We start from the raw sequence: 13,869 nt of genomic DNA on the forward strand, positions 1-13,869 counted from the left end.
CCTTTTGACTCTCTTCCTATATTACACTACTGTGCATATAACACCCTGCTCCGACTGTAAAAGTGGTTTGGTGATAAGGAGGGCATTCAGCCGTAAAGCTTACCTTGAATTTGTCCGCTAGCAGTTGTTACTCCACACCATCAGGCAATCATGGCTAACCCACTCGGGCATTGAAAATGGCCTGAAAACAGGGACGACGATGATTACGAGCTGCCATCGAGCTCGGCTATTTTGTAAGGCATGTTTTTTTTTTATGTTCTTCGGCAGGCCTCGCTACATCCCACCCTCGGCCACATGGTGGAAAAAGGAAGAGTCCAGAACTGCGGGCTCTGTCTGATCCATGTTCCCCGTTCTGCTATTTACATCTGGTTAGCTATTGTGGCTCTTTTTCTTGTACAGTACATTATTTTTGTTAAAGCCAAATCATTGATATATTTCAGTAATACAATGTACTGTATTTAAGGCTGGATCACACACTACTAGTTCTTATAAGTCATAAATTTTGGGCCTAATTTAGTTTTCCAACTTATCCTGCATGTACTGTAGTGATGATGTCTTGAGGGGGAAGGTTATATTTCTAGTGCAGTAAAATACTAATTTTTTGTTTGTTTACAATGTTTAACAGCAGTGGAATCCACAATACACTATGTTTAACAGCAGTGGAAGCCACAATACACTATATGTTTAACAGCAGTGGAAGCCACATTACACTATATGTTTAACAGCAGTGGAAGCCACATTACACTATATGTTTAACAGCAGTGGAAGCCACATTACACTGTTTAACAGCAGTGGAAGCCACAACACACTGTGTGTTTAACAACAGTGGAAGCCACATTACACTATATGTTTAACAGCAGTTGAAACCACAACACACTGTGTGTTTAACAACAGTGGAAGCCACATTACACTGTATGTTTAACAGCAGTGGAAGCCACAATACACTATGTTTAACAGCAGTTGAAACCACAACACACTGTGTGTTTAACAACAGTGGAAGCCACATTACACTATATGTTTAACAGCAGTGGAAGCCACAATACACTATGTTTAACAGCAGTGGAAGCCACAACACACTGTGTGTTTAACAACAGTGGAAGCCACATTACACTATATGTTTAACAGCAGTGGAAGCCACAATACACTATGTTTAACAGCAGTGGAGCACAACCATATGTTTAACAGCAGTGGAAACCACAACACACTGTGTGTTTAACAACAATGGAAGCCACAATACACTATGTTTAACAGCAGTGAAACCACAACACACTGTGTTTAACAACAGTGGAAGCCACATTACACTATATGTTTAACAACAGTGGAAGCCACAATACACTATGTTTAACAGTGAAGCCACAACACACTGTGTGTTTAACACACTGTGTGTTTAACAACAATGGAAACCCACATTACACTATATGTTTAACAGCAGTGGAAACCACAACACACTGTGTGTTTAACAGCAGTGGAAGCCACAATACACTATGTTTAACAGCAGTGGAAACCACAACACACTGTGTGTTTAACAACAGTGGAAGCCACAATACACTATGTTTAACAGCAGTGGAAACCACAACACACTGTGTGTTTAACAACAGTGGAAGCCACAATACACTATGTTTAACAGCAGTGGAAGCCACAACACACTGTGTGTTTAACAACAGTGGAAGCCACAATACACTATGTTTAACAGCAGTGGAAGCCACAATACACTATGTTTAACAGCAGTGGAAGCCACAACACACTGTGTGTTTAACAACAGTGGAAGCCACAATACACTATGTTTAACAGCAGTGGAAGCCACAATACACTATGTGTTTAACAGCAGTGGAAGCCACAACACACTGTGTGTTCAACAGCAGTGGAAGCCACAACACACTGTGTGTTTAACAACAATGGAAGCCACATTACACTGTTTAACAGCAGTGGAAGCCACAATACACTATGTTTAACAGCAGTGGAAGCCACAATACACTATATGTTTAACAGCTGTGGAAGCCGTAATACACTATATGTTTAAGAGCAGTGGAAGCCATAATCTATGTACAGTACTGTATACTGTATGTAGTATAGGTAATATTGATATACAGTACCTGAACAGTGTATATGGTAGTACAGTACTGTATATTAAATTGTTTAATTTATACATACAGTACCTGTTTATATTGAACAATGTTATTACTTTCCTAACAGCCTGATGCCAAAGAAAAAATGGTTGCAACAGCATCCTCCTGTTCTACTGATAAGTTGAGGGATGACAATGAATCGTCAAACGATGCCAAACCTCGAAAAATCCGAAAGCATGCTTCAGTTGACTCTGGCAATGAAGCGAGCTCGGAGGACAGTAATGACAGCATGAGGATGAGCGGCCGCAAGACTGACAAAACCAACTCAGGATGTTAGTTATGATGAGATGTTTTTGTGGCATATAGTAATGTAGAAACTATAGAAGGAGATGATAGTATTACTCTAAAGCATTTGGTGGGAAACAAGGAGAGAATGGTGGAGAGGAGCAGGAAGTGAGAGGTTATATGGAGTGAGAGGGCAGCCTGGAAGGTGAAGGAGAGAATGGTGGAGAGGTGCAGGAAATGAGAGGTTATATGGAGTGAGAGGGCAGCCTGGAAGGTGAAGGAGAGAAAGGTGGAGAGGTGCAGGAAATGAGAGGTTATATGGAGTGAGAGGGCAGCCTGGAAGCTCTTGATATAATTACCATCATTGCGAGGAAAGACTGCAGTATTTGGTTGTAACAGTATACAAGATGCAGGCAGGTCAGTAATAGTTAAAGCCTTTGTTGGACCTCCAGTTATAGGGACATGATAGTAGTTTTTAGGGTACAAAATAGTTAAGGATTAATTGACATATGAGTATTGGTCTACCCATTTTGGATATATGCATTCAAAGTCAATAACTTGTTGTCCCTGTCATGTCAGCCTTGACCTGCTCAGCTTAATCATGTATAGAAAAATTTAGTGTTTAGGGGAGACACATGACACATTTTTGTACATGACACTGATTTTCAAGTCCATAATGAAGAGAGGTGGACAGTAATGAAGTAAAGGAGAGAGAAACAGAGCATATGACCTGATATGCGTGACTGTGTGAGACACCATGTACAAGATAATTATGTTGTTCAGTTGTATGGATTTCTCCAGTTTGTTTTTGATAAACAGTAATCTCTCCATTAGCCGGAATCCCTCAAACCCGGAACTCTCCGATAGCCGGAATTTAAATTTTCTCGGACAATTATTCCCAAAGCCGTAATTTTCTGGAAAATTGCGGCTTTGGAAACAGTTTTCCGATACCCGGAAAATTCCGGGGATGGGGGATTTTTTCCGAGTTTGGGGGATGAAAATCTGGCGCATTTTCTGGAAATTCTGAGAAAATTTTTCCGTTACCCGGAAAATTCCGAGGATGGGGGATTTTTTTCCGGCTTTGAGAGAGTCGTCTCGTTACCCGAAAATCTCTCATTCCCGGAAGTGCTCTGCACCAATTGTTCCGGCTAACGGAGATATCACTGTACTGTATTATATACAAGTGCAGGCAGTTAAGTAAAATATATTGTATATTAATTATATCACAATTTTACAGGTGTTGATTTCGAATGTAAAACATCTGTGCTGTCAATGAACACCAATGGTACCCTAGGCACCATCCACAGTAAGAGAGTTGTGGGTACAGATTCAGATGTTGTACGCACAAACAACAAATATGTTTATACCAAACCCATCACCCTTGATAGTCTAGCAGCCAAATTAATGGATACAACAGATCCCTGCAACCTTGGAACATGGCTGGGCTCAGAAGCTTCCATGTTCCGAGTGTTACACAAAGTGTTCCTCAACAACTACTGTGCCATTTCACAGGCTATCTTTACCAAGACTTGTCAGCAGGTGAGTCTTATACAGTAATACCATATTGTACCATCTTTACCAAGACTTGTCAGCAGGTGAGTCTTATTATACCATATTGTACCATCTATACCAAGACTTGTCAGCAGATGAGTCTTATAATACCATATTGTACCATCTTTACCAAGACTTGTCAGCAGGTGAGTTTTATTATACCATATTGTACCATCTATACCAAGACTTGTCAGCAGGTGAGTTTTATAATACCATATTGTACCATCTTTACCAAGACTTGTCAGCAGGTGAGTCTTATAATACCATATTGTACCATGTTTACCAAGACTTGTCAGCAGGTGAGTCTTATAATACCATATTGTACCATCTTTACCAAGACTTGTCAATGTTATTTTGTGTCAAGTGTCAACGTAACCCATATAAGGTGTGACAGATAAGGGTTCCATAAATTATCTGACCCATTTTTAAGCTTAACCACAAAAAACATGTATAGTAGATAGAAAGCACTGGTTTTGTTGCACTTATTAAACAAGTCCTAAGTTTTTTTGTCATAGTAGAATAACAAAAGTGCACCATGTTCTTTCTGTAACTCAACTCAGACTCAAGTTGGTATGGTACTGTGTGTTACAGGTATACTACTTTGCACAAAAAGAGGCAACAGACTTACCGACAGATGCCAGCGTGAAGGACAACACTCCACCACGCAAGAAGAAGAAGAAACACCGCCTTTGGTCAATGCATTGTAGGAAAATTCAGGTATGTTATTTTTATATTCACCTTAATTTCATTAACTTTATATGATTACTTTTGACAAAACTTTATTAGACACTGGTAATACAGAACTGTATTAGGCACTGGTAATACTTCAAAAATTTACTAACATGGCTAAGTCTCTTCTCACCAACAAGGGGAGATAGGGGTGGCTGGAGGCTATCTCTGCTGTCTAGTTAAAGTTCTGACACTGTTAGAATCTTATTCACTGTCTCTTTAATCTCTCTTATGTATTTGACAGTCCTTTTTGTATCTACCTATCTGGTTAGGTGTTTCAGACTCAATAACTTTGCCCTTTTTCAACTCCAAGTATTAGTTCTTTTAACTCTGGGCTGCCATTGGTAAAATGTAAACTCCACCTCTTTCTCATAGCTCACGTTGCTTCTAAAAGGGCACACTCATAATCAAGACATTTAAAAATCGTTAGTCTTAAGACAAACACATCTGGTTCAGATCTTTTCAACATGGCAATAACCAAGACTTACACTCTGGTCATAAATTTAGTTTTGCGACAGTCCAATGTAAATGTAATACGACCCTGTTCATTATGCCCACACCCACGCACACATAGCCACATTACACAATAATACTATATGAGGTTGGAATAAGTAAAGTAATTGGTTAAGTTATTAGCCCCCAGGGTATGAGGGGTCTCTGTGATGAAAAAATTATTTGGTGTTAGCCAAAGTCTTAAAAGTGACATCCAGTAGTCAAGGGGTTAATCATATCAAGTGGCTCATAGCTTAAACCTAAAGCAGTGCCTTTGAATCAATAAGAGTGGTAACATATTCTTAACTAATGAAATGTTAGTACACTGATATCCCTGTTAGCCGGAACAATTGGTGCAGAACACTTCGGGGCATGAGAGATTTCCGGTTAACCAGACAACTTTCTCAAACATAGAAAAATCCCCTATCCCCATAAATTTTTCCAGTTACTGGGAAAAGTTTCCAGGTGCCTAAACTACACATCTTGCACAGACAGACACTAGTCCACGTCCTCAGAATGTTTCTGGGTGCTGGGGAAAGTTTCCCAAGAATCTAAACTACCAGAGTCTGTAAAAGCAGTTCTTTACTAGAATAATCCAGAATAGTTTATCTAAAAGTTGGTTAAATAAATATATTTAAAACTAAAAATCTATATGAAATGGTTGTGAATGAAACTGTGTGTTACAGGAAAGACTGGTATTTTCCACTCCCATGGAGCTGTGGGGGATTAGTGGGTCTCATGTAACTGACCTGACCTGATGCAATGTCAGGTGGAGTTAGGGTGAGGGATTAGTGATCTCATATTACTGACTTTCTGATGCAATGTCAGGTCACCCATTATAGGAAGGGGAATTAGTGGGTCTCATGACCTGAAGATATCTTGAATAAAGACGAAAGCTCAAGTACAGTATTTTTAGGGTGATTGTGATAAGTATAAATGAGCAACGGTGTATCCCTTCAACATTACGTTACATAACATTTTAAAATATGGAGTGAGAAGGGAGAAAGGTGTGGGTGATTAGAGAGATGGAGTGGAAAGGAGTGGTAACGTGCACCAGTGTTGCCAAGCACTCCACTCCTCAACACACTGTAATCACTGTGCACGTCTTGACACTGCTTAAACACTGTGTTGTAGAGGTGACAAAGAAGTTATGAATTAAGTGTGCTGGAATTTTCCAGCAAAATAACAAGCAAACTTCAATTCCGGCTATTGGAAAGTTCCGGATTTGAGGGATTCTGGATAACGGAGATATTACTGTAGCCGGTTGTAGTTAATTGAAAACAAAAATGTTCTTGCCTCTCTAGCTGAAGAAAGACTCTTCAAGCAACCATGTGTACAACTACTCTCCGTGTGATCATCCCAACCAACCCTGTGACCAGAACTGTGCTTGTGTCATGACACAAAACTTCTGTGAAAAGTTTTGTAACTGTAGTCCTGACTGTAAGTACTGTAGTCTCTTACCTCTAACTGGGTGATTGTGAAATTGTATATGTCATTACTGTTGAGATTAAACATAAATTACATAAAAATATATACAGTACAGGGTATCCATAAATTATCAGACCTATTTTGAAATTAAGCGCCTGCAAAATTTCATTATATATATATATATATATATATATATATATATATATATATATATATATATATATATATATATATATATATATATATATATATATATATATATATATATATATATATATATATATATATATATATATATATATATATATATATATATATATATATATATATATATATATATATATATATATATATAGAAGATGATACAAATAACACATTAGTAAGAAGAAGGGTGATTGTCTTTGTGTGATTCCTATTTTGTTAGATAGAAATACAGTACAGTACAGTACAGTACTGTATTCTCATTTTTACTTCACTATCCACTACATTGTTGTTTTTGTTTTGTCATCTTAAATCATATCTTCCCAGAACACCTTGTTATACTTAAAAGAAGGTACAGTATATATTTGTAACTCAATCATTGCTGTGAAGAGCAAATACCCACTTTCACAAAGACATTCCTCCCTCCTTTCTTTGTCATTCATTAATCATACTGCTGTAAGATATATATATAATATATGTACTCAGTGGTAAATGGTTTGATATTAAAGAAAATGTCTGTAATTATATGAGAGACTGCATGTAGGATGCCTCAGAAAATCATACACGCACAGCCTTACAAGTTTTCATGGAGATTACTACAGCAATTTGCCCTTATTTGTGGGAGACCTCACACATCAACAAGTGAGGACAATGTACCTGTTGTAATACATGTATTCATGCAATTTCTGGAAGGCAGTGTGTATACTGTACTGTACATTTTTCTAAGACACCCTGAATTTTAACTGATAACACATTTTCTCTCAAATGTATTGAATATTTTGCATTGTTGTCATGGGCAAGGTGATGAAGCTGAAGTATGATACCACATGACACTGCCCACAAAAGAGGAGCTTCCAGGCTGTGTCCAGTGACCTCCATATTCCCTCCCCCATTGTCTGCTTAATGTAAAGTTCAACCTTTCCTTCCTGTGACCTCCTATCCAAAAGACCAATTGCAGTGTCTCTCTGTAACCTCTTTTACCATTGAATCCTCTTTCATCCTCACATGCTCATACCAACTTAAAACCTCTACACCCATTGCACCATTCCACATTAAATACAGTATTCCATACTCATCACTTAACTATGATATAATATTGTTTCTTTTGCTTATCTTGTAATAATAGGTGGACTGTTTAATGGTTTCAGGTCAGAATCGTTTTCCCGGTTGTCGATGTAAGGCTTCCTGCAACACCAAACAGTGTCCGTGTTTCCTGGCTGTGCGGGAGTGTGATCCTGATCTGTGTGTGACGTGTGGAGCCCATGAATTTTCTATCAATAAAATTACCTGCAAGAATGTTTCAGTTCAGCGGGGATTACGTAAGACACATGCTTCTGTATTGTCATTTGTTAGGTGAAGAAGTGTTTGATGTGAATTAAAGATCATATGGTTTGTTTAGAATGGCATCTCTGTTTTGGATTATGGAGGGTACATGTGGCTGTGCTGTGACAGTGCAACATGTATTCATAGGTTTGCCTGGTACAACTTACAAGCCATCCTAGATGACATATACTCGGGGCTTACCTGGTACAACTTACATGTCACCCCAGGTGAAATATTGTATTAGGTATGCTTGATACACCGTGAAACTCACAATTCAATGCAGGTGAGGATATGGTTATATTATCAGTACAGTACTTGCTTGTATACAATTCCTTCTTGCTGGGTATTTAACCCCAGGATCAGTGGACTGGACTGCCACTGCGATATGATAAACACTCCACCAATCTCTCTTGTGTGTGTGTGTAATAATAATAATAATAATTAACGGTTTATTGAAAAAGTTCTGCAGCCCAAAGGCTGAAAATATACATTGGACATAAATGACTTATTACATACATTGACATTGGTGGTTTAACAAAAGCCTTCATTAGATAAAGGTAAAGGAACATACAGATTAATGTTTACAGTGGAGGTCACGTAGATCTTATGCGCTAAGGTGTTGAACAGCAGATACGTAGTGTAGTAAATCCTTCACAGATGGTGTTGGGAGGGACCTGACGTGGTGTAGTAGTTCCCTCACAGATGGTGTTATGAGGAACCTGACGTGGTGTAGGAATTCCCTCACAGATGGTGTTATGAGGGGCATCACATGGTGTAGTAATTCCCTCACCGATGGTGTTATGAGGGGCCTCACGTGGTGTAGTAACTCCCTCACAGATGGTGTTATGAGGGGCATCACATGGTGTACGAATTCTCTCACAGATGGTGTTATGAGGGGCCTGACGTGGTGTAGTAATTCCCTCACAGATGGTGTTATGAGGGACCTGACGTGGTGTAGTAATTCCCTCACAGATGGTGTTATATGAGTGAGGTGTGGTCCCAGGCCTTCCTATTGTGGAAGGATTAACACATCGCTGCTTGTTGTTGGGTCTCACAGGCAATTACTGGGTACCTGGGATCTCACTGTGTGAAGGTTAACTTGGGTACGACTCGGCTTTTACTGTTGAGTTGTTCTCACTGACTTAAGCACTGTTCACCTCTGTTCAACACTGGTTCCATTCCTTTCCTAAATGAAATTGTTACTTCTGGCGAGAACTTGTTGATATTCTGGTGGGGAGGAGGGGTTCAGGGAAGGGAGTTGGTATGGGCCAACTTAATAGTTGACCTGGCTGCTCCCAGAGGAGCGCCAGGTATGTCTTGACCCTTCAGTGGTCAAGGATGTGTATGTGAGGAGGAGGAGGAGGAGGATGGGGGGGGAAGTACATCTATTTTGCTTCTTTTGGCACAGCAGTTTCCAACTACTTTAGTAGTGGTTGATTGTAGCAGGTAAATAGAAAATATAATGCATGTGGAAACTGTTGATGCATGAATTTGGCTGACTGTGTGAGAGTGAGGAACCATTTTGACCAATACAAATGTTTTCTTGGACAGACAAACACCTCCTTATGGCACCGTCAGATGTAGCCGGCTGGGGGATATACCTCAAAGATTCAGCACAAAAAAACGAGTTTATCTCAGAATACTGTGGTGAAATAATCTCCCAGGATGAAGCCGACCGCCGTGGTAAAGTGTACGACAAATACATGTGTTCCTTCCTCTTCAACCTTAATAATGGTGAGTTTATTATGATTTAGAATTAATAGGTGTAAGGTGTAGATCAGGCATGGGCAACCCACTGCCCAAACCATGTCTTTGTGCGGCCCACGGTGTGATTGAGAAATTATATTTGTTGTGGCCTGTGGTTCAGGTAGATGCAGCCAGCTTATGGGAAAAAGACCTATTGTAAATTGAAAATATCGTAAGGTGGATGTGACGATAAACTGTTTCGCTGTCCCTGTTAATACAATATTAACTTTACTTTTGGGTTAGGTAGGATATAAAATTTGGTGGTGTTGGCCCGAGAAAAATACCTACCGGGTAAATCATAATGCGGGTCATGACTGAGGAAAGGTTGCCAATGCCTGATGTAGATTTAGTGTTGTGTAGTTGATCACGCATATTGTAATAAGTGTCCGTATATATAGGTAGCTTATTACACTTTTTCTTTTTTGACTGGAAGGGCTAAGGTATTCTTAGCATAGTGTGTGATTTATGTGTTCAGTGAAAGTATCAATTGTTTCAGACTTTGTGGTGGATGCAACTCGTAAGGGAAATAAAATTAGATTTGCTAATCACTCAATAAATCCCAACTGCTATGCTAAAGTGATGATGGTGAATGGTGACCATCGTATTGGTATCTTTGCTAAGAGGCACATCCAATCTGGCGAAGAACTCTTCTTTGATTACAGGTTTGTTATTTCCATCATGATGAGCTTATAATGTGTGATTCTAGTGGGTTTTTCTCTCATCCAATACCTTTTATGCTATAATCATTGCTAAATTGAGCCTAGTAAGTTCCTGGCCTAATAAATTTTGAGTTATTAGCCTAAATAATGGTGCATACCTTCCCCATAAATATTTTATAATTTAGACTCAAAGTGATGTATACAGTATTACTGTAGATTGTGAATATTAACTATATGACTCAGAAATTTAGAAAATTGCTAATTTTTTTATTTTTATTTTTTTCTAGATATGGACCAACAGAACAACTTAAGTTTGTTGGGATTGAGAGAGAGATGGAATTTCTGTAAATAGGACAATCAGAAGCACACGCCAATAATTTTAACTTTCATGGAGATTTTTGTAGAAACTGCCAGCAACCATTATGAACAACATGAGTATTATGATGGCCTGTTAACACTAAAGTACAGTACAATATAAACATACCATAGTAACTTAACATACAGGTATTAATTGTTCCCCAGCCAGGACTTAATTTATTTCCACCATAGTTAATATTATGTTACTTTACATTTATTCCTTGTATTATTTGCATGATTACTGTTAATTAATTTATATTTTTGACATGTACATAAATGTTTGTTTGATATGCCAGTGGTTTAAGTGATTGTATGCTAAGACATGAGACCGGTGTAGTGTATAGCAACACATGAGTCCTGTGTAGTGTATAGCAACACATGAGTCCTGTGTAGCGTATAGCAAACACATAGAGACCTGTGTAGTGTATAGCAACACATGAGACCTGTTTAGTGTATAGCATCACATGAGTCCTGTGTAGTGTATAACAACACATGAGACCTGTGTAGTGTATAGCAACACATGAGTCTTGTGTAGTGTATAGCAACACATGAGACCGGTGTAGTGTATAGCAACACATGAGACCTGTGTAGTGTATAGCAACACATATGAGTCCTGTGTAGTGTATAGCAACACATGAGACCTGTGTAGTGTATAGCAACACGAGTCCTGTGTAGTGTATAGCAACACATATGAGTCCTGTGTAGTGTATAGCAACACATGAGACCTGTGTAGTGTATAGCAACACGAGTCCTGTGTAGTGTATAGCAACACAACACTGTGTAGTGTATGAGTCCTGTGTAGTGTATAGCAACACATATGAGTCCTGTGTAGTGTATAGCAACACATGAGACCTGTGTTGTGTATAGCAACATCCTGTGTAGTGTATAGCAACATGAGTCCTGTGTGTAGTGTATAGCAACACATGAGACCTGTGTAGTGTATAGCAACACATGAGACCTGTGTAGTGTATAGATGAGTCCTGTGAGTAGTGTATAGCAACACATGAGACCTGTGTAGTGTATAGCAACACACATGAGACCTGTGTAGTGTATAGCAACACACATGAGACCTGTGTAGTGTATAGCAACACATGAGACCTGTGTAGTGTATAGCAACACAAGTCCTGTGTAGTGTATAGCAACACATGAGTCCTGTGTAGTGTATAGCAACACATGAGTCCTGTGTAGTGTATAGCAACACATGAGTCCGGTGTAGTGTATAGCAACACATGAGTCCTGTGTAGTGTATAGCAACACATGAGTCCAGTGTAGTGTATAGCAACACACGAGTCCAGTGTAGTGTATAGCAACACATGAGTCCTGTGTAGTGTATAGCAACACACGAGTCTTGTGTAGTGTATAGCAACACACGAGTTCTGTGTAGTGTATAGCAACACACGAGTCCGGTGTAGTGTACAGTATATTTACATGGATCACAGATCAGTTCAGGTTTAGTTCTCCACAGTCGAGTAATAAAGTAAAACCGGTGGTTATCACAGACCATTAGCCAGCAGGAACTATCTATTAATTAATGTTTGCATTGAACAATAGTTAAACCAGACTTTAGGTCAAGTCTTGTTACTGTAGGATATTGACAGCAGTCTTAAAAGATTTCTTGGTGCCCAGTAGTAACATATGTCATCAAGAACTTCAGTCAGAAATGTTTTGAATCAGTTATCAAGAACTTTGTGTTGTACATTGCTAAGGACCTTGTGCTGTACATCACTAAGGACCTTGTGTTGTACATCACTTGTGATGTACAGTTAACCACCCTTGTATGTTATGTTCTATGCCTCACATGCAACAAGGTACCTTTGGCAATGCTGCAGTAGCAGTCAAGGTACCCCAACTGGGGAATGATGGGTGGGGCAGCAGTCTAGCAACATATAACAGACATATATACAGTAGCTAAAGGGCAATTAAATGTGAAGTAATTGCCATCTTGGTAATTATATTTTAATGAACTTTGTGTTGTGCATCACAAAATCAAGAGCCTTGTGTTGTGCATCACTAAACCAAGAACCTCATGTTGTACATCACTAAAATTCCTTGTCGTTAAATTGCAGGTTTACAAAACCATGAACCTTATGTTGTACATCATTAAACACCGTGTCATTAAACTACAGGTGTACAAAACTTTACTTGTACCATAGACACTTAAGTCATTGTTTCTGGGAGGTGTATTGTGGTATATGAAAGTCCAAGATTATTCTAGTGCATTTTATTTAAGAGTATTACCTGACAAAATACCTTAAGTTTTTTCTCTCATCTAAACCTAAAAAAAAAAGAAAAGCAGGGAAAAATTGTGCATGAACTGAAAGTGTGATTGTGAAATAATATAACGAAGTGAATATGTGGTGGTATATCATCAAGTATGGAAAAATATAAACTTTTATAACGGGAGCACAGGTAAAAGATTATCATAAATTGGCTTTGTAATTCACCATTATAAATTCAGGCTTTAATTGAATATTTAAAGTGACTAGTTTACCCAGATAATTATCCAACAGTTTGTAGACAAGGATCCAGCACCAGTCATGTAACTGCTTCAACAAACCATTTCTTGATACCTACATCCTATGTTTATGGTTCTACACAACCTCCTGGCTTTAGTATGGCATTCTTTTTTTGACATTTCTACCTCGCTTAGTTCACAATTGTTCTCGATAATTCTCACCGAGCTTTTTTTTGGAACAAAGATTCATAGTTTCTTAGTGTTTATATGGTAAAGTTGGTCTATATTCTTGAGAAAATGTATACTTGACTAAATATTTTAAATGCATTTAATCACATGAATTTTAAGTTTTTTAACCCAGATCCTTAATCAGCACGTAAAGGAAGATCTTTGAAGAGAAATTTGAACAAAATCTATGTTCTGAACTCGAGAGACAAAATGCAAGGTAATTGGTGAAGTGTTTCTGGAATGAGAAATGGTTTTTCTGTGGGACTGTGGGAGGTGAAATCTATCGTGTTTGTATGATGCAATGCAGACGACATCTTTATAAGCGCCAAAAAAACGAAAACAAAACATA

The 13,869-nt window shown here is 38.5% G+C and overlaps 1 protein-coding gene and 1 long non-coding RNA gene across 2 annotated transcripts in view; one reads left to right on the forward strand and one right to left on the reverse strand.

The window, feature by feature from the left end:
• The window catches only part of LOC121853532 (histone-lysine N-methyltransferase E(z)-like), a 43,470-nt gene extending 31,865 nt beyond the window's left edge, over positions 1-11,605 (forward strand). The window contains exons 10-18 of the mRNA XM_042347731.1: positions 268-368; positions 2,194-2,398; positions 3,589-3,890; positions 4,494-4,619; positions 6,428-6,563; positions 7,901-8,071; positions 9,627-9,809; positions 10,318-10,483; positions 10,768-11,605. Coding sequence (XP_042203665.1) covers positions 268-368; positions 2,194-2,398; positions 3,589-3,890; positions 4,494-4,619; positions 6,428-6,563; positions 7,901-8,071; positions 9,627-9,809; positions 10,318-10,483; positions 10,768-10,828 — 1,451 coding nt within the window. The 3' untranslated portion in view covers positions 10,829-11,605. The remainder of the gene's footprint in view (positions 1-267; positions 369-2,193; positions 2,399-3,588; positions 3,891-4,493; positions 4,620-6,427; positions 6,564-7,900; positions 8,072-9,626; positions 9,810-10,317; positions 10,484-10,767) is intronic.
• LOC121853586 lies at positions 11,530-12,402 on the reverse strand. Its single transcript, XR_006086358.1, has 3 exons — positions 11,878-12,402; positions 11,768-11,795; positions 11,530-11,588 (listed from the first exon to the last, which is right to left on the reverse strand). It is a non-coding gene; the product is annotated as an uncharacterized LOC121853586 (long non-coding RNA).
• Between the last annotated feature and the right edge of the window lie 1,467 nt (positions 12,403-13,869).

This window comes from Homarus americanus, unplaced genomic scaffold (assembly GCF_018991925.1).
Source record: "Homarus americanus isolate GMGI-L3 unplaced genomic scaffold, GMGI_Hamer_2.0 scaffold50564, whole genome shotgun sequence".
NCBI classification, from domain to species: domain Eukaryota; kingdom Metazoa; phylum Arthropoda; class Malacostraca; order Decapoda; family Nephropidae; genus Homarus; species Homarus americanus.